The sequence below is a fragment of the Lutjanus erythropterus genome, chromosome 21 (assembly GCF_056507025.1).
Source record: "Lutjanus erythropterus isolate fLutEry1 chromosome 21, fLutEry1.hap2, whole genome shotgun sequence".
In the NCBI taxonomy this organism is placed as follows: domain Eukaryota; kingdom Metazoa; phylum Chordata; class Actinopteri; order Lutjaniformes; family Lutjanidae; genus Lutjanus; species Lutjanus erythropterus.
In genome coordinates, this window is record NC_139337.1 from 10,052,002 (window position 1) to 10,072,856 (window position 20,855).

At 38.4% G+C, this 20,855-nt stretch overlaps 2 protein-coding genes across 2 annotated transcripts; one reads left to right on the top strand and one right to left on the bottom strand.

Annotated features, from left to right (window-relative positions):
* Positions 1 to 725: 725 nt before the first annotated feature.
* LOC146307301 (copine-3-like) lies at positions 726 to 11,635 on the bottom strand. Its single transcript, XM_084746770.1, has 18 exons — positions 11,534 to 11,635; positions 11,199 to 11,248; positions 9,671 to 9,903; positions 9,243 to 9,422; positions 9,078 to 9,152; positions 8,124 to 8,195; positions 7,927 to 8,004; positions 7,758 to 7,847; positions 6,383 to 6,481; positions 6,201 to 6,284; positions 5,959 to 6,018; positions 5,575 to 5,708; positions 5,279 to 5,333; positions 4,072 to 4,123; positions 3,834 to 3,967; positions 3,025 to 3,258; positions 2,559 to 2,682; positions 726 to 1,265 (listed from the first exon to the last, which is right to left on the bottom strand). Exons 3-17 carry the CDS (start codon positions 9,887 to 9,889, stop codon positions 2,563 to 2,565), a joined length of 1,686 nt encoding a protein of 561 aa, XP_084602896.1. The 5' UTR covers positions 9,890 to 9,903; positions 11,199 to 11,248; positions 11,534 to 11,635; the 3' UTR covers positions 726 to 1,265; positions 2,559 to 2,562.
* A 3,452-nt stretch (positions 11,636 to 15,087) lies between these two features.
* rmdn1 (regulator of microtubule dynamics 1) lies at positions 15,088 to 20,522 on the top strand. The gene is made up of 10 exons (XM_084747721.1): positions 15,088 to 15,283; positions 15,794 to 15,899; positions 16,158 to 16,242; positions 17,033 to 17,192; positions 18,095 to 18,184; positions 18,269 to 18,324; positions 19,301 to 19,388; positions 19,566 to 19,596; positions 19,778 to 19,911; positions 20,022 to 20,522. Exons 1-10 carry the CDS (start codon positions 15,149 to 15,151, stop codon positions 20,061 to 20,063), a joined length of 927 nt encoding a protein of 308 aa, XP_084603847.1. The 5' UTR covers positions 15,088 to 15,148; the 3' UTR covers positions 20,064 to 20,522.
* Positions 20,523 to 20,855: the final 333 nt, after the last annotated feature.

The following is a 20,855-nucleotide window of genomic DNA, read 5'->3' on the forward strand; positions in this document are numbered from 1 at the left end:
TTCTACATCCGACCGTGCCTGTCAGTTTGCTGCAGAAACGCTATGCTGTAATCATTTTTAAGTTTAAACAAAATATTGTAAGCCTAGTCAAATAAATAGTTCAATATTATAAATCATTCGTACTATAAAATGCCCCCTAACATAGCTCCACAGAAGTGGAAATTTGATTTAATGTTAAATGAAAGACTGTGCACAGTTAAGAGTCATGCAACGATCAGTTAAGGCCTACTGTTCTTGTCCAATTCAGACAGCCTTCAACATGGATATAAACACCAGCATTTGACCAAAGCTGTGATAGTCAGACACAAATGAGCATCAGCAGAGCTTTAAGATCCTCCACAACTACTAATATGAGCACTAGAATGAGAACTGTGGTTCAGTGCTGTGGACATCAACATTAATGGACACTTTGTCCAGATTCACCTGAGGGTGAAATTGACATGATTTTTTTTCTAGTAATCTTTAATTTAATCATTAGTATCCATATAGACATTTTTCCACAGTAGCCATATTGATATGAAATAGTAGGATAAACACGGGTGTTATCAATGATACTAATTCAGGTCTGGACTCAGTCTGACCTGAGTGGAACGGGACCTTAATTAGTATTGTTGGTAACACCTGTGTTTACCCTACTATTTCATGTCAAAATGTCTGTTGTGAAAAAGGTCTACTGACCCCAACAGTCTTGGTGTAAGCATCCAAAGACTACAAATTCACATTCATTTAATGTTAGTGCAGGTATGTTATTTTTATTGACAGTTCCAGACAGTGTGAAATATATTTTCCTGGAAAGCTTGATACGCCTAAATATAGTTTACTGGACTGTAGTGACTTATGCCTACCAGTTGACATACTGTTCCCCTCATCCAAGTTAATACTACAGTCACAGATCAACTCTGTTGTTATTATATCATTATATTTACTGAAAATCTCTTATTTTCAGAGTAGGGTGCACATGGATCTCCCATGCTGCAATAGCTATAACAAGAATAACAGTTGCTTATACATGTTCCTTCACATTCAGTCGCCATGTTCCAAATATCCACAGTATCTGCACAAAGCTCAAACTTAGTACTCAGTTAAACATCATGCTCAAAATCACATCATCTTATACATATTTTACACTTTGCTCTCATGTAAAGAAGTATCCAGAGTTGTGATAACAACGTCTGAAAGAGCAGTGTCACATCAGTGTGATGGTGGTGGTGCTGCAGACACAACCTGTCCAATGCCTGACAGTGATCCTTTTCCCAGCTGACAGCCTAGACAGACAAAAAAACACACCACACACTGTATGGGTCCATTGCTTTTTCAGATGATTCAAACATTATGACATGAAACATGTCTCTAAGAAATTTGGGTTATAGCACTGAGTGACAAGGAGCAAAGGAATAGGAGAGAAAAGGTAATACAGACAGATATAAAGAAATATGCAAGAAATAATGACACTTAATCAACAAAGCCATACCAACAACATGTTACATTTGTAGTAGACAGACTGTGATTGCTTGGTAAGAGTTACAGGGATGTATTGACAAGTTGACACATTGAATACAGTTTTTTTAAGAGCATATTTTCATTAGTGTATAATCACATGAAAATAAGAATCATTATGCCTTTGTTTCCTGAGAAAGTGCTGTTTATATCTACAGAGGACAAGTGTCCTCTTCCACAGTCTGTCTTGTTGTAAAGCCATGTTTTTAAAGTAGACAAAAAAAAAAAAAAAAAATCAGTGGCTCTAGATATGGCCTTTCACATTATTTTGGCTTCCACTGTAGGTTCTCCTGCACCCTTGGAAGGGGAGGGTGATGTGGGGTTTTTCCAATCTCAAGTGCACCATAAGATGCCACTAAATCCTACACATTGAACCTTTAAATAAATTACTGAAAATTCAGTGACAGGTTTGAGGTTAATTAGATTTTTTTTTCCCCTTTTCCTTTTTTACCCAGCGTCAAATTAGGGTTGTTCCCATACCAATACCAGTATTGGAAGTGCCTCTGATACAGCCTACAGTTCTGGATCAGGTATTGCAGATTATGTAAGTCTATGCACTGATCCAATATCATGTAATTTATTAGCCATGAAACAGGACCCTGCTACTTCCTAGCAGCATCCTGTATGCCAATTTTCTTTAACCAGAGCTGGGCCATATAACAATGATAATCATATCACACCCAGCCAGGGTTAGTAGTGTACAGCTGTTAAATATAATAATAATATACATATTTTTTAATGCACTAGAATCGAGACATTCAGTTTTCTGTATCAGCCGATATGCAAAGTCACGTATGGGAATTGGGAAGGTAAAAATGGCATAAGAACATTTCTGTTTTACACCATATATCAAGTCAAATTAAATACAAAACATTACTGAAAATTACAGTCACAGTTTTGAGGTTAATAATAATAATAATAATAAAATAATAATAATTTTTAATCTACATTCCTTTCTTGGCATTGATTTGTGCCATTCCATGCATAAATGCAGAAAGATTGCAGGTGCAGGAAAAGCAGATAAGCAGTAAATATGAGGTATCTGGGTTAATTTAACCCACCCTTCTAGGACGGATCAGAAAAATTATATATGTTAGGAGGTTTCAGCTTGTAAGAATTAAAGAAGGAAGCCACTTGATCAGGCAGCTCTGCCAGGACGCTCTGAGCGAGGGCCACACTGCTTCCCTGCAATGACAATGTAACAAGAATAAGAGCTAGTTAGCCATGTTTAAGACGATTATTGCTAACATTTAAGTGTTCATATGTCTGTGCTCAGCTGACCAGTGAAATCAAAGGAAGGCTAGAGAGCAACCTGGTGGGCAGGGTGGTATTAGATTAATGTACAGAGAAGTTAGCATTGAAGAGCAACAGGAGCTATTGTGGAGAAAAAAATAACATAAAAGTGAATTGTGAAATGAGTTATCTTACATATATAATACATTTACTTCCAAATCAAAAATCCATTGTATGTAGGCCTGTGTGCACTGACCCCATTACAGCAGCATAAAGGTATGACCTTCTACTTACTCTGAATTGTCTGAAGGGGACAAACTGGACGATGTCTCTTGCAGCAGTGTCACCTCTGGGTGAACGCAGTAATTGGTCATCGCTGTCGAGGAACTCCATAGCGCTGAAGTCTGCCGCGCCCACACCCACTATGATGATGGACATGGGCAGATGAGAGGCCTCCACAATAGCAGTGCGTGTCTGGTCCATGTCTGTGATCACGCCATCTGTGATGATGAGCAGCACATAGTATTGCTGCACATGGAGAGAGAACAAGTTGGACAAGAATCAGGTAATAAGTACATAAAATTAGTATGAATATGATCTTACACCTAGTTAGTTTTTTTTAAATACGATTGGCTTGCCACTTTGCTTGTAGTCAACATTAGTGACTGATTTAATGAGAGTGAAGATGAGAAATCATTTATTCTGACAAAATATCACTGAATCTTGTCATTTAAGTAAGCAACAGTAAATGTTTGTTTGCCTTTTAATGAATTGGATTTGAGACAATACATCTGTTTCATGTTTTTTGAAGGTCTTTGAATTAACATGACATTTCAAGGTATTAAGGTATAAAAAATATGTAATTCGAAAATATGTAAGATGAACTTTGTTTCTTGAAAAACATGCTTCAGCAGTAATAAAGAGAACAAAATGGGGTAAAAATCAGTTGGACATCATGTGGATTTGGAAAACAACAGATATTACCTCTAAATTATTGTGATTTCCAGTTTTTCTATCGGAGAACAAATTGAATGCAGAGTATCTTGTAATTTCATATTGACAAGAAAGTATTCAAACAAATTTTCTGATGAGAAAAGACTTACTGAGGCCTTGTTTTGCTGGAACGCTTGCCTGGCGAAGCAGGCTACATGGTTGATAATCGGAGAGAAGTTGGTGGGGCCCCAAAGCTTCAGTTGAGGTAGACACTGCTGATAGGCCTCAACCACACCCTCGATACCTGCAATATGCACACACACAGATAACATAAGTATAAGGCAGCACCAATGCTGCATTACTAAACAGCTAACAAGCCAAACAGTCTTGTTACAAGGTTTGACTTACCTGCACAGAATGGATTTGATGGATTGAAATTGATGGGAAACTCATGGGAAACCTGTAAGCATGATTCACAGATAAATAAATAAAAGACTGAGAATATTGGTCCATGACATTTTTATACCAGATTCTGAATTTTAAAATGGTTTCCAGGTCCCTAAATGTTTATCTCCTCAGAAACCTGGTGTCTTGCCTACTATTAAAAAATGATTTTCTGGCTGACAGAAGTCAAATCATAAAGAGTCCAATACAGAAGGTGTTATAAAAGTACAATTCACAACCAGCCAGTTAAGCAGTTGGTGATTTGAGGGAGGATGTCTTCCCCTTTGTTAGCGATGACCAAAATGCATCCCCTTTGTCTACCTGCCATCCTACCTCTGCATCCCCTAGTAGAAGAGAGAGTGCAGGGGCAGAGGGGTTGTTTAGCTGAATATGTTAATCTAGTCTGTCTGACTTGTTGCTCCTTCATCTGACTGAGGTTTGTGACAGTTAGAATCTATGGCTCTGAAATATCAGCAGCCTAACTGTGCTCTGTATTGATAAATCCATGGCGCTGAAGAAGCAGACACATTTGTAATTGCGACTTTTTCTCTCACTTGCACTCTTCTGTCAGTTTTGTTTTAGATCGACAATATTCCCCAAACTATATGCTATAAATACTCAATTCTGTACTATATTATACTCAGTATATTCAATAGACAGTGTTGGGAAAGCTACTTCGGAAGCATAGCTTTGCAAGCTCTCAATTCTTTACATTGGAAGACGTTCAACTACAGCAAAGGTACCCTAGGGAGAAATGTAGCTTGGTTAACTTAAGATACTTTGAAAAAAGCACTTAAATATTTTGTAAAAATTATTAAATTGACAAACTATAATAGAATGCAATACAAAACGTAATTTACCTGAGTTTAGTGCAAAAAACTATTTCATGGGAAAGTGCAAGGAATGTCAGCTTTGATTTTGTACAGTGTCCATCAGCCAGTGGAGAAGTGATGGTAAAATACAAATAAAAAACATTCCTTTCCTTTTATGGCCAAAAATTGCTTGCAGATTGAATTATATGGTAAAGGTCACAAATCAGTTTAAGGTATCACAATTAAATCAAGCACCTTTCCTTTACTGTATATGACATGAATTTGAACTCAGTGTCTGATGTCAAGTCTGTCTGAAATGATTAGGGCTTCAAAGGGTTTTTTTAAAGACTTTTTCATACCAGCCAGGAGGGAGGGACCTTGGCTCCAAAACCAAAGACAGGAAACATCTTGTTACTATATAGAGGAAGAAGGAAAAAACACAAACTTGTCTAATCAGCAGATTAAAGCTGTAAAATCCAATCCTGCAGAGCGTGATTCTTGCAAGTAAGTAAACTTTATCACATAGATGTTTTAAAGTTTAAAAATGACAATTTTCATTGCATCTGACTCATCTGATGTAAGATAAAATAAACACATGAAAATTCTTGTGAGTGAAGTTGAGTTTAGACTTTGTTGTTTGTGAGTTTGAGTTTACCTGTCATAGTCCTGGATGACATTACCCACTGCCCAGATAGCTGATAGGTATTCATTATAGCCCTCAGGGTTGATGTAGTGGAGGGACTGGGGAGTTCTGGGATCCCCGTTTGAGCCTGTGAAGTCAATGGCAATCTGGCCCCGGTCAGAGAGAGTATAAGGACATAGTTAATACAGTATACACCAAGCGTCTGCAAGTTTCAGAGAGACATGCTACCTGGAAGTAATTTTCAAGCCATTGAAAAAAAATTTAAAAAAATGTAATATTTTACTTATGAGGCATTATAGACAGACAGTATGTATGGTATGATCGTTTAAAAACAGTGAACATAATCAATAATAATATAAGTAAAAATAAAAGTATTAGAGAACATCTTAAACTCACAGTGAAGTTGATCTGACATCCCCCCATAATATAATCCAGAAAGGTAAACTCCTTCACCACCTGAAAAAGTAAACATTATGTTCAGCATATATAGTGATGCAGTAAACACGAGTGAGAATCGTAACATGTGTATAAATCAAGTTATATCTGGTTGTTTTAAAAAATAATTGTCTAAAATTCAGAAAAAGATGAAAGAAAATATACTGAAATCAAGGTAGAGTACAATGTCTTTAAATCATTACCTGACAGTTTCTGATGCAGATGACTCCAGAGTTTTTGTAGTTTTTCTTATTTAACTTTTTTGGGTTTATGCACTCAAATTCAGCCTGCAAGTAAGAACAGGAGTCATATTTACACCAGTTAAAATAAAAATAACAGGCCTTTTACTGGTAGAGCTGGAATCAAACACACACAAAAGTCCCACCGGGCAAAAGTGTGTTCCCAGTTGCAACTCTGCAAGTGTTGTTTTAAAGCTCCCAATGAGGTCATGAGAGCCACTGATATGATAGTCATAGCAGTCAACCTGAAGACAAACAGAGAGATTTACTGTAGTGGGTCACAAAATAAAAGCCACTTCATAATCAGTTCAGACAGTTTTTTTTAGAAATGCTTTAATAACATTTTGGCTGATAGTCATCTTAACATATTAATGTTTGGACAGAAAGGCAGTATTAGGATTAGTAAGAGCTAAGACATGTTTGGTTTCTCAGGGTCACTATTTGTGGTCAGCAAGGATGCATCATCACATAATTGGTCCAATACTAAGCCATTAGTCCAACCCACTGACTGTAAATAAAGATGGAGGATGCATCTCCACTTGCTCCCACAGTATAAAAATGAAGCCAAAATATCCCAGATATGAGCACATTTGGAGCCAGTCTGCAATCAGAGCTGAAACCACAGTACTGAGGTCCCATCCATACAATTACAAACAGAACTCAGCTTGAAATGACCAATTAACATTAAAGAAAAATAAACACTTGAACATGCATAAGCCTGATAAGAACTACCTAAATGACAGAGATCATCTTTGGGAAAAAATTCATTTTATTTTTTTAGTCTCACCATCTGCTAACATGGAGAGGACAGGGTTTACAACTTCTATGACTAAAGATCCTCTCTATGTGTGATTAGAAAACAGCAAAGGAGAGGAATCTTGTTTGAACAGTGTGGAGAAATGCACTCCTGGTGTGTTGAGCTGCACACTCCAGGACTGATGTGTTGCAACACTTCATGGCCCCTTGGCCTCCTGTGTGTCCCAGGGTTATACTGCAACTACCCACTAGGAGGCGACTGAGATAAGCTGGCTTCACTTTTGGGGGGCACACATGTTGTCAGTCTTTATATACAGTCATTGATCTAACCCTACAATATATTACAAAGATCACATCTTACATGCACGAATAATAAGTCACATTTCAGTCTCAGGTATCAATGTAAATGCAGTAAATGCAATGAGAATGACCAAACTGAGTGAAAAGAACAATGCAAAGATGCACACCTTTATGTGGTGACGTCACAAACCGTGCAAAATTACACATCGTTTATCCGGCTGGGTCTCAAGCACACCCTTGCTTTAAGTTTGGGAGCATTGTAAAATGAAAAGAAAATGCAATTACAAGATGAATCATTAGTATGTTAGGGAAGCGTAGTCAAATCAAAACTTAAAAGGAGCAAGAAATTTACCTTTTTTTTACACTTCAGAGCATTCTTCAGGGGGTGGGGGGGTGGTTGTGTTAATAGGCTGCATTTTATAGGGATTATTAACTGAGATAAATAAAATACTAAAAAATAAATACCTTTATAGGGTTCTCCACATCTCCTCCACAGAGAGCTCGCAACGAGACGCGGAAGGGTTTCCATGTTGGGTTTAGGTTGTTTTTTACCACCTACATGAACAGGACAGGACATGATGAGACAAGTCAGTAATTCTTGGCAACAGGATAAGTTGTTGGTAAGCATGTGTACCTCTGTCCTGTGAGCCAGCTGCCATCCAGTTTCTGTCTTCTTGTAGAATTCCAGGAAAGGGTCCGACCACCACAAGTACTGAACAACCAGACCCAATTAAGAATTTACAATACTTCAACATATTTCAAGTAAATCAAAAGGCAGTTGAAATAATAAAGACGGCAAATGTCAGATCTATTTAAAATGACCATCAGTACCTTTTTGTCCAGCTTGCGGGCTGACACCTCAAGGTTTGCCACTCTGGTGTCTGTTATTTCTTCAGCACAGATCTATTAAAAGAAAAGAAATCAAAATTCTTAAAGCTTTGACTGACTTTGCTTGGACCATGGTGGAGGTAACTCTCGTATTTTGGTCATTTCAATCTGGAACCCGACTGATGTATCAGTTGACCCAGGTTATCAGCCTGATATTTGCCTATCACAGCTATACGGTCTATATCAGTACTCAGGAGTGTTGTCCAATTGATTGTCCAAAAGATTGTGTTTGTTTGTTAGCTTTAGCTTTTTCTTAATTCAGGTTGAACATATACATATATTTTGCTCTGTTTGTTTTTTATGGTTACTTCAGTTCTTGAAGAACTTCTGAAGTTCTTGGATGAGAGACAAAACAACTTCAAGAACCAAGAAACTTTATGTTCAAAGTCGCAGCACACACATTAGTGAAAGTGAAAAATAATTTGTGTATCCTCTCCTTGATTTAAAATGCTCCAACATTTAATGGGTTCCTTCTTGCTGCTTCAACTGTACATCAAGTTTCATGAAAATCAGACCAGTAGTTTTTCCGACATCTTGCTGACAAACAGACACACAAACGAAACAAACCAAAAACATAACCCCCTTTCGTGGAGGAAACTAGAATTCCGGGTATTTGCTGTAAGATCTCAAGATAAATGACAGTATTTCCTGTTTATATGTTTGCTCTGACCACATTCCCACACAGAGATTCATAGTCTGGAGTTCATGTTTTGCGCAAAAAACATCAGAGAGAAACTTTATCTGTTATCATAGATACTGTGTACTTGATACACTTGTCTCACAGTTGCCTGAACACATTACAGCCACTCCATCCAGTATGTCTTGTGTACATTTCTGTGTCAACACAGAATGTGCCTAAATTGCGAAAAAAGTCAAATGAGAAAAGAGTCTGCTTACTGTGATGGTCCCATGACCTGCAGGCCTGCTGTTCTTCAGCAACAAAGGTCGAGTCATCTGCCTGTTAGAAACAATCTGGACACAAATACCAGCAATGTCACAGAACAATGAAAAGAGGAAAAGAGGAATGACCAAAGCTTCAAAACTGCAAAAAGTGAAGCTCACCTGGCCCAGAGTGCACTCCAGCTCCCCCAGAAAATCATCATCTTCCAGGCTATAGGTGTCATTGTCAATATCATACACACAAAACTTCAGCCTCTGCACCATCTCAAAGTAGTAGTCGATAACAAACTTCTTGGAAAACTTTGGATTCAGGCAGTTCAGGATCATCTCTGTACGCCCATACTGATTCATATAAAAACAATGACATAAACATAATTTTAGGTAATTTGATGATTTGGCTTCATCAGAAGTCACATATGTTCCACATATGGAAGTATTTAACACAATATCATCAACTACTATGCCAACTACTATACCAACAAAGCAGGCAGGTATGTCTGTGTTAGATGTAAACATCTATATAAATGTCTTATTCAAAATAAACCTTAACTCAAATACAAAACATTCTCCTCCCATTACCTACTACAGACCTCATACCACTGGGAGCCTGAGGAGTTGATGTACAGGACACACAGAGGGTCAGACTTGGAGAAGACATCCATGTCCATGAGGTTCTCACAGGAGATGGTCAGCTCCACTTTGGAGGCCAAATGGGTGGCCCCTGGCCCTGAGGGCCCAGGCACTAGGGCACCTGGCGCTGAGGCCCCAGTCACTGAGGTACCTGGCGCTGAGGGCCAAACTGAAGCCATGGCTGCTTGTTGTACTAAGATAATCGGAGAGATGCACCACAGATAATCCACAAATACTGTAAGAGGTGAGAGAGCTTGCAAAAATAGTTAGATAAAGTAGGTCTTCAATAGATCTTCAGAAATAAATTATCTTTTAATGTCAGTCAAATTAAAACAATTACATTTGAAAATCATAAACAGAAATGGTCAGAAGAAAAGTGGCCTGCGTAAACCAAAATTGAGAATGTATAGTATGATTGAATGTATTTACCACCTTGAGCACTATGTCACCCTTAACCTGACTAGAGCAAGGGGGTCTGTCTGTGCCCAGATGAGATGTGTCTTGCCTATGGCAGTGGAAACTAGTCAATTCCACTCAATCCCAGAAGAGAAAAGAAAGTGTCATCTCTGTGATTTGGGAGAGGTTGAAAATGAAATGCACTTTTTGTTTTATTGTCCATTATAACATAATTTAAGACAGGCTTTTTCTTAACATGTCTGATGGTTCTTTGGATTTATTTTCCATGTCAGATGAATGTAGACTTAAGTACCTGTTCACAGACAAATTGTTTCTCTTAGCTAAACATGTGTTAAATGCCTATCAATGACATTTTGTATTTGATGTGTTAAAAGGCACAGTGATGTGCCTTAGATATGCTCAAAGTATGTGGATGCAATATGTAAGAAGCCTCAGCATTTGATTTAAGATGGTTTGTAATGTAGGAAGTGTAACTTTGTTTCTTTTGCTCTCTTTGTATTATGGTGTTTGCTCCTGATTTATCTTGTTTTGTTGTTTGTAGTGTCTTATATGCTCATGAGGGCAGGGCACCTTTTACTGCATGACACTTTGAAAAAATAAACTACCTTACCTTACCTATTAGTATGACACTTTTCTAAAAGTAAAGTTTACAACGTGGTTTACATACACAAAACTAAATGCACACAAACAACACTAAAAGTACTCTGCATACTTGATGATACAAAAGTGGCTCCTGTCTAATGTTAGTGGTAAGAAGCTACAAATATTGTTAATCTAGACCTTTTTCACCACAGCCATGCTGATATGAAACAGTAGGGTAAAAACACGTGTTACTAATTATGCTAATTAAGGTCCCGTTCCATTTTGTGCAGCAAAGCCTGCCCAGCTAGCCAACAATCACAATAGCAGCACCTTGACTCTATTTCACCTGAATGGAACAGCACCTTAATTAGTATCATTCGTATCACCTGTGTTTGCCCGACTGTTTCATGTAAAAATGGCTGCTGTTAAAAGTGATGTGTGTGAGCGATAGCACGTTGCAATGATTGTTAACGCTGTTACAGAACATACCTAAAACAGACCACAACCATTTATGAGGAGCCTCTAGAAAGAAACAGCCTCTAGAAAAGCAGAAACAGCAATTAAAATTTGTAAAATGATAATAATATATAATGAAACACATAAAGCTTAGGCCAAGACTTTGGTACTCTGAAACTTATTATAGTTACACAGGCTAGGCTCAGCTTTAGCTTGCCGTTAATTAACGTTATATTCAGCCATGCAAGCAATGCCAGTAAGTGGGTGTGGCGATGCCTGGAACACTAAAACTAATACCAACAACTACAGTCTCTCTGTAAACATGTTATTTCTTCACATCAGTTGAAAACATGCTAAAGCTTACGTACCTGTTTAGTTGTTGATATTTTTTCTGCCTCTGGTTGTACTTGAACGCGTAACGTTTATCTGACAAGAACAGCTGAGCAACCCAGGGCGGGGGCGGAGCCGACACCCAGCAGCAGTGCCGGTCGTGTCAAGAAGGGAACCCTTGAGTAGCAAAAGTCTCGCGAAATTTGTCAGCTCATTGGCATATTGCGCAAACTATTTATGCTTTATAATGGAACAAAGCTGCGGTTGAGTAATGGGTAGTTTAGGGACCGAAAACACTTGTTTATGTTTAGGAAAAGGCGATGGTTTTGGTTAAAATTATCACTCTCGCGAGATCTTCCGCGGGTTTGGGGTTCACATCTAGATATGACCAGCAGTGTCCATTTAACTCTTTATGCTGTTCGCATGAACATTATATATATAATAATAATATAATATTATTGGTCAAATTACACCACACATGTTTGTGTTTCTGATACATTCATACTAAAATTAACTTAACTTTGTGGAGATATTACAGTGCACTAACCAGTGTAAAATTAATGCGGAACTCTCGCGACGTTTGGTTGTTTCCTATCGACTGCATATATGTAAGGAACAGACTTCTCCGGGGCGCATTCAAGAAAGACATGTTGTAGCAACAATTTAACACTGATTTTTCAGACGCTGTGGTGGCTAATGAACAAGTAAGACATTGCTGTAAATACGTATACTATTCCATATATTTGCTCATGTTGCAGATAGAACATGTACCGCACTCTTTTTTGCATTCAAGCTTTAATCCCGTTTAATATGTGTACATTCCTCGCTTGAATTGTAATACTACTACTACTACTACTACTACTAATAATAATAATAATAATAATAACTAGAAAAGCAATTTCTGAAGAAATTGCGGGTGTGAATGCTTCAAGCTGAAGCCAAACTGCAATGCTGCCTTGAATACAATAAAGTTTTGAACGATTTGAATGTTTGAATGTATGTAGAAAGGCTGACGCCACACCGAATAGCTGCCTGAATGATATAAGGTTTGAATTATGTGAAATGTTTGAATGTTTGAAGAAAGGATCACGCCACACTGAATACCTGCCATGAAAATAAATTAATATTTGAATTTAGTATAATATTTGAATTTTTATTGAAACACTGAAACCACTCTGAATAGCTGCGCTGACAATAAATCGATATTTGAATCATGTAGAATATTTGAATATTAGTTAAAAAGCCAAAGCCACGCTGAATAGCTGATATGAAAATACAATAATGTTATAATTATGTGTAAAATTTGAATGTTAGAAAGCTGAAAGAACTAAATCTGAAGAAAGAAAGGTAACAATTTTACATGAAGCAACTGAAACTTTGAATTTATTGACAGTTAAAAAAGACTGCAGTCTAAAATGTCCAAGGTGGACACAGAAAGACACAGACAGACAGACAGAGAGACAAAGACAGACATGCAGAGCAACAGAGAGAGACAGACGGACAGACTTTTTAAACTGATAATTTCAAACACCTTGACCTGCTTCAGGTGTAATTGTCTCTCTATGAGGTTTTAACTGCTAAGAACTCAGGCTGGTGAAATTGACCAATCGCCTGTGTGTTACAGAACGTTCAAATTTGAATACTGAGAGGACCTAACTGCTGTTGGTTGAATCCGCCAATCGCCTGTGAGCAACAGCACATTCAATTCTAGGCAGACAGAGATAGAGAGACAGAGATAGACGAACAGTCTTTTTAAACTGTTAGTCATTTCAAACCTGGAACTGCTTCAGGTGCAATTGTCTCTGCATGAGGTTTTCACTCAGGTCCTCACAGTATTCAAATTTGAATGTTCTGTAACACACAGGCGATTGGTCAATTTCAGCCTGCTGTTGGTTGAATCAGCCAATCGCCTGTGAGCAACAGGACATTCAATTCTAGTCAAACAGAGACAGACAGGTATAGAGAGTGGCAGACAGAGACAGAGAGACAGTCTTTTAAAACTGTTGGTAATTTCAAACCTTGAGCTGCTTCAAGTCTAATTGTCGGTGCATGAGGTTTTAAGAACTCAGGTCCTCTCAGTATTCAAATTTGAATGTTCTGTAACACACAGGCGATTGGTCAATTTCAGCCTAACTGCTGTTGGTTGAATCAGCCAATCGCCTGCAAGCAACCGCACATTCAATTTCAAATACTCCAAACAAAGGCAAAAGTTGAGAAAACGTACCACTCAAACTCCAGCCGTTTAACAAACAACCATAATGGCTACAGCTAAAAACGGGATACGGTGAGTGAGAGGACGAGATGGCGAACGCGATGGTGCAAATTTTATTTCTGTAGTGTGAAAAATGAGGCCGGTAGGGCGATGGAAAAAACAGGGATCGTCTGCTTTCTTCCAAAAATGTTGGGCTCTCGCTTAACATGGGAGCGAATGGGGCAGCCGGTTCGACTTGGCGCCCTTTTGGACCCCGCTCAGCCCAAACCGTTTGTCCGTTGGCTTCGGCGGTCACACCTCTGCGACCGGCACGGCTTTTCCTACAAAATGCTGTAAAAATTGTGTATGTAGAGCGAAAGGTGTGGCCGTAGCGGCGAGTTGAAGAGAAAATTTCTGGATGATTTTGTACCCCCTCTCCACTCTAGCGATGACATCACCCACTCTAGCTTTAACGACCGCACGCAATACACACCCATTATAAAGTCTGAGAAGAGATGAAAATTTCATGTTTTTTAAACTGCTGCTGTGGAAAAACTAAAAGAGATATCGAAAATCGGAATTAGTGACCAAAAGTCCACGTGATTGTAAGCGTTTGAGAGTTGGAATGGAGTTTCTACGTGAATGTATGAATCCATGGCGACAGGGTGAAGTCGAGCGAGTTTGAAGGATTTTCTCATTGACTTCCATTATAACCAAATTTCAGAAAACGGTGAATAATTTTTAAAGTTTGAATGGGATTAAGAAGTTGAAACAAATATAAAAAGTCAGCGAAATGTTGAATATTTTCCAGTTTGAATGGAGTTTCTAGCTCAAAGTATGAATTGGTAGTCAACATTTGAAAAAAGGTGAAATTTTGAGATTTCTGAAGATTCCGTAATTCATTTTCAATGGGAACGCCGTTCGGAAAAAACCTGGAATATCTCGGAAAGTATTGAACATGACGGCTTCAAATATACATTCGGTTGTCGTAAAAATTCAGATGAACGTCGTGACTTGAAATGGTTTGAATCGGTTGAAATTTGTGGAAGAAGAAGCGTTACAAAGCTTTTTTTGAATGGGATTTAATAGGGATGGGAATTTTAACGTGGAATATTTTGGAAAATTTGAATGTTACGGAAAATTGAAGAGGTTTCCAATCGTGTCATAATAAATCTGAATAAATTGAAATTTGAACGGTTTGAATCGGTTGAAGTATGCTGAAGTTACAGGACTTTGAAAAACGCGGCGGAAAAATAATAATAATAAAAAAAATAAAGAATTTTGGTAGTAGAAGAACAAACTTGGGGGTAGTAAACCACATACGCTGCCATAAACTTACCAGGGGAAAAAATGTCCTTTAGCAACGTTTTGTGTTTGTGCTCTTGAATGCTCCCTGTTTGTATTTGCAGACAGAGTTTGTGATACCTTCGTATCATCACTGACCGTCTGGACCTTTGACACGATGGCTGGGATTGTGTTAACGCGGTGTGTGAACAGGACTTTATTGTCAGCAACATCTGGTGCAAAAGCCATCAGAATCAGAGGGACACAGCGGTGTTACAGGACCACGTTCAGAAGGACTGCCACTGCTCTGACTGTAAATAGTGATGTCTTTTATTCTTACTCATTTGATAATGTTGTTTACTCTGCACGAAACTGTCACTTTTACCTACGCAGAGATGACCAAGTTCATGAATTTAAGATTTGTAAGAACAGGTGTGTCAACGTAAAAGCGATTGCTCTTGTGCTTTATGGAGGTGAAAGGTTAGCAGGGCTTTAGTGCCACAGAGCTGCTTAGCCAGGTTGTAGATTTGTATCAGGATGTAACAAGGCAACACCTTTAGGATGATTATGCTGATTTGTGTGTTTTAACAGAATTTTTGTTTAACTGATAAAATGCTATATTAATAGTTACATGCAAACTCTACAGTGAACATAGGTGAGTGCAGTGACCTGGTTTCTCCATAGTGTCAGGTTCACTTACTGCAGCTGAGACCGATCATTGTAAATAAAAGCCTGCAACCAGGCATGACTTCTAACTGTTATTTTAACTCTTTGTAAATGAGGTAGTTGCATATGTGTATTTGTGTCACTTCCTGTTGTACAGAGTGGAAGAGCTGCATTCCTCCTGGGGCTCCCAACACTGTCCTGTCTGGCTTATGAAGCTTATCAAAGGGTGCAGAGTTCAGCTGTGGTCCATGCATTAGAAAAAGGTAGTTCAAATATAGATGGTGACACAGATAGAACAACACAATCCTAATCAGTGCGCTACTGGTAAACTAACACTTTTTTGTTCTTTCATCTCTTGGGACAGTGTGAAGGAAAATGACAAGACGCTTAGTCTAGTAGTGAATTAAAAATGCAAATTGACATTTATTGACGTTTATAATTTACTGGTGTGTTTTTTTTGTGTGTGTGTGTGTGTGTGTGTGTGTGTGTGTGTGTGTGTGTGTGTGTGTGTGTGTGTGCAGAGGAGGTTTTGGAGCAGGCTGACTACCTGTACAGCTGTGCAGAGACAGAGAAGCTGTACCAGCTGCTGCTGCAGTACAAGGACAGGTACAGTAAGGAAAGACTTCCATCACACTGCAGCCATAACTCTTCTCTGTTATCACTTTTCTTATTTTCTCCTTCTGTTCTCCATAAAAGTTATTGAAATGTACCCAGTTTTGCTGCATCATATCATTTATTTATGTATTTATTTTGTAATTATTATAGTTATATAGTTTCTTAATTCATTATTTATTAATAAATACTTTAAAAAACTCAACAGCAATATCTCTTTCCAGAAATACTGACCCAGTTACTCAAGATAATCCACAGACCTTGTTGTGAGCAGATACATTTGGGAACTACTTTCTTTCTGCAGGAGAATCTACCGGGACTACTTTCCGAGATGCTGTTTTTTTTATATGCACCTAGTAATGATCATATCAAACATATACTTACTTAAAGTGGAAGTTTACCCCAGATTCAAAAATACATATTTTTCCTCTGGCTTGGACTGCTACTTATGCATCTAGATTTCTTTTAGTGAGAGTTTTTAAGATATTGGCCGTAGAGATGTCTGCCTTCTCTCCAATATAATGGAACCAAATGGCTCTCAGCATGCGATGCTCAAAGCACAAAAAAATACATTTGAAAAAATCAAAAGTACACCATGTATTGAACATTTTGTGCACTGCCCTCTGCCAAAGTTCCTTTTTGTGATACTACCACTACAGGGCACTAAAGTTACATTATATACACATAATAAGTGACTGTTTCCATGCAGCCTGCATAAACGAGAGGTGGACAGTAATGATGAATTGATTTGTTACATATATGTGAGGTGTGTGTGTCCATCCAGTGATGAAGCAGAGTTTCTGTGGAGGCTGGCCCGTGCGTCTCGCGACCTGTCCCTCCTGCCCAACATTGAGGCCGAACAGAAGAAGCAGCTGGTGTTCGAGGCCTTCGAATACGCAGAGAAGGCGCTGGAAAAAGATGACAAGTGTTTCGCAGCACACAAAGTAAGACGGTGGATTCATTAAGAGGGCAGAACTGATTAACTTCAGTTACCCTTTAAGGTCCAAACTGGATCTATTTTCCCATGTTTTTGTGACTAAGTCACTAAAGGGGACAAGAATTTTTGAAACTCATCCAACACTGAGCGAGAGCACCGCGCCTGGCAGAAATAAAACTGAGCTGCAATGTAACCTCTGCAGGCAACAGTGCACCATCAAGGAAGTCCATGTAGTGGTTCTTTTTCCAATGACAGGCTCTCAGTCTGACACCATCATGGAGAGGGTCGCCACAGAGATAGAGATTTTTTAAAAGAATAAGAACTGTAACCAGAAACAGATGATTTATTGCTCTGTTCAAAGTGACCAGACTCCACTGACATTTTACCTCTTTGGTCTACCGCTGCCTTAATCCCTTTTTAACCCTTTAGGACTCCAAAAATCACACAATTATACAAGCATACAAAAAACACCAAAGCTACACAATAATACAAACAAACAAAAACATTAAAGTCATACAGTAACACAAAGAAAAACTGATTGAGGCGGTGCTAGACCAGAGAGGTAACATGACTATTTTTGTCAGTGGAGTCTGGTCCCTTTGAACAGAGAAATATAGTGGCTGTTTTTGATTAAACAAAACGGTCTGTTTCTGAAAACCTCAGCCTGACAGTGGCAAAAAGAAGCAGTTTTAGCAGACATACTTTGACAGTGTGCAGTTGCCCAGAGGGATTGTTATGCTCAGTTTTGCGTCTGCCAGCTGCAGCGCTCACCCTTAATACTGGACCAGTTTAATGAAATGTTGTCCTCATTAGTCACACAGACACAAAAACACAGAAAAGTGCGTTCTAGGTAGAAAAAGTTCAAGGTCCAATTTGACCAACTCTCAAAATGTTCCTCTTCTAACACAGTGGTATGCAGTATGTCTCAGTGATGTTGGGGACTACAAGGGAGTCAAGGTGAAAATAGGAAATTCATACATCATCAGGGACCATCTAGAGGTGAGGAGACATTTGGATCAGTGTCATGTTATCATCGTGTCACATTTTTCTATATCCTGAAGTCAAACTTGTGCTTTTTCCTAGAAAGCCATCAAGCTCAATCCCAAAGATGCTACTTCCCTACATATCTTGGGTTACTGGTGAGTCTTTTCTCTGCGAGCGTTACAAACTTAGACAAGCAGAGTCTGTTTTACATTTGTTGACTCAGGGTGTTCCTTCCGAGAATTTCTGGAGGCCGAAGAAGAGAAATTGGCAGTGGAATCCTTTTTCTGTGGGAATAGTGGTGAGGCTGAAGACACTTCACAAATGTGTTGACAAAAATATTACAGTTGTAACTTTTGAAGACCAAAGAATGAAAACAACTGGATGTAAGTCAGATTGAAAGAGACTTCAAGATTCAGATTTTTACCATATGTTCTTTCAGAGGGGAATGATGTATTTTGGAGAAAACAAAACTGTCCTGTTGTTACCAGTGGTTGACAGGGCTGAAGTAAACTTAACTAGAACAGAATAGAACTGCTGAGTCTTTCAGGTAACGTTAGTTACATCAACCAAACTTAAGCCTAGAGAACTGAGGCTGTAAATGGTTGTTCAGACTCTGGCAGCCATTAGATGGGAATTAATGCCAAGTTAGGTGGTGCAATCAGCCCCAGGACAAACACACTAATTTGTTTTCTTATGTCTTCAAAACTGCAACAGACTGAGTGTCCATGTGGCAGAGCGGTTGAAGACGATAACCATGTGATTGCATGTCATTTGTTCTAGTCTGGCCAGGGATCTTTGTTGCATGTCTCCATAGAATAAAGCAAGAATACTTTTAGAGCCAAGCTAGCAGCTGCACTAACATGCTGATATTTAACAGATACAGTTTGATGCTTATTACAATCAGACTCAGAAACTACTTTATACTTTATTGATCCCTAGAAGAAGTAGTTCATGATACAGATGGTCCCACTCCAGAATAAAAGCATGTATATATGTATAAAATTATAATAATACAATAAAAAATATAAGATATCACTACTGTGCCAGATATTTTTTTATATATATTATTAACACTTTAGGTCACTTAAGTCTTTATTATTTAGGGAAATCTGTAAGTCTTCTCTCTCGTAGGTGCTTTGCCTTTGCTGAGCTGCCATGGTATCAACGCAAAGTGGCGGCTGTCATTTTTTCATCCCCGCCTACATCCACATATGAGGAGGTGAGGACTTATCACTCTTCTTTTGTTTCGTTACAAACAGGACAATGGCTGACTGTTAAAGCAGCTTCAGTCTGAAATGACATCAGTTGTTGGTCACTGTTTGGTTTTTACTTTGAGAGTCATAATACAAATATGTTTGAATATTTAATTAAAGTCATGCTTTTCTGCCTCTTTCAGGCCTTGGACTTCTTCCTGAAAGCTGAAGAAGGTAAAACACAGCACACTTATAAACTCACTGAAGCAACTACTTTAAAAAAAAAAAAAAAAAAACTGCTCATCTCCTGCTGGCTGCAGATTCGTAGAAAAATCTCAACAGGCCCTGCTTGCTAATGTTTTCCTTAAAGGTTAAAAATGTATTAAAATTGGTTAAAATGTTTTCCTTTTCTCAGTTGATCCGAACTTCTACAGCAAAAACCTGCTCATGCTTGGGAAGACTTACATGGCCATGAAAGAGAAGGAGAAAGCGCTGCTGTGGCTAACCAAAGCGAAAGAATACCCTGCTCACACACTGGAGGACAAAGAGGTACACACACCCAGACTGCATGCTTTTCATCTACTGCTGTTATTCACCCACATCATACATGCTGATGTTAATATGGTCAGCGTGTTTATAGTTTATTTGTTCCTCTGCAGGTCCATAAAGAAGCTGTTGACCTCCTGAAGATGCTGGGATGAATCCACTGAGTGTAGTAGGATGCCTGTGAGGACTTTTGGACTGTTGATAATTGCTAACATGCCAGTAAAAGCAAATGTTTGATTTCTAGGATTTTCTACCTATGAGTATAATACCACTGCATGTGGCCTTGAACACAGAAATCACTCATGCCTTTAAAAGATAGTAAGGCAACATCCAATTATTCAACTGCAGATAGCAGGATGGGATCCACCCAGTCTCTATGTATCTGTTACTGCCTGAATACCTCCTCCACTGACTTTTCTCTGATATGTGGCAGGGTCGCGGACAGAGCATTTGCTGGGCTAAACATGTGATGAACATTGTTTCTTTTTAATTTGAATCAAGAAATCTAACTAATTTCACTACCAAACTGTTCCTGTATACTAACAGTTGAAGTGTTAGTAACTGTTTTCTGGTAGCAAATGTAAATTTTATTAAAGAGTTTTCTAAAATCAAAATGATGTAAAGTGGTTGCCTTTTGACATTATCAATCCATTCCACTTTTAGTTGGACAAAAGAGGCAATTTGAAGACATCATAACATATATGCGTATTGATTGAACTAAAAATGACTTGAAACCCGCTGTAAAGATGGTCAGATACATTTATTAAATATGGTTCTTTCCACAGGCAAGATCCAATCAAAACAAAAGGATAAATCAAGAGCACATTTTATTTTTCTTTAAGAACAGAATAGAAATTGCCAACAGTTTTGTTGTGAATCCTGAGCAGAAGGCCTCTCATCCCCCGATAATCACACAACAAAAAAAAGAAAGCATGGTCATAGAGGGG

Excerpts from the sequence above, each read along its gene's own strand:
- LOC146307301 (XM_084746770.1), bottom strand. The coding sequence starts at position 9,889 with ATGGCTTCAGTTTGGCCCTCAGCGCCAGGTACCTCAGTGACTGGGGCC. Across the intron at positions 6,285-6,382 it reads TGGGAACACACTTTTGCCCG|GCTGAATTTGAGTGCATAAA; the intron begins GTGGGACTTTTG and ends TCTTACTTGCAG. Across the intron at positions 6,019-6,200 it reads TCTGCATCAGAAACTGTCAG|GTGGTGAAGGAGTTTACCTT; the intron begins GTAATGATTTAA and ends TTACTTTTTCAG.
- rmdn1 (XM_084747721.1), top strand. The coding sequence starts at position 15,149 with ATGGCTGGGATTGTGTTAACGCGGTGTGTGAACAGGACTTTATTGTCA. Across the intron at positions 15,900-16,157 it reads GGTCCATGCATTAGAAAAAG|AGGAGGTTTTGGAGCAGGCT; the intron begins GTAGTTCAAATA and ends GTGTGTGTGCAG. Across the intron at positions 18,325-19,300 it reads CTACATATCTTGGGTTACTG|GTGCTTTGCCTTTGCTGAGC; the intron begins GTGAGTCTTTTC and ends TCTCTCTCGTAG.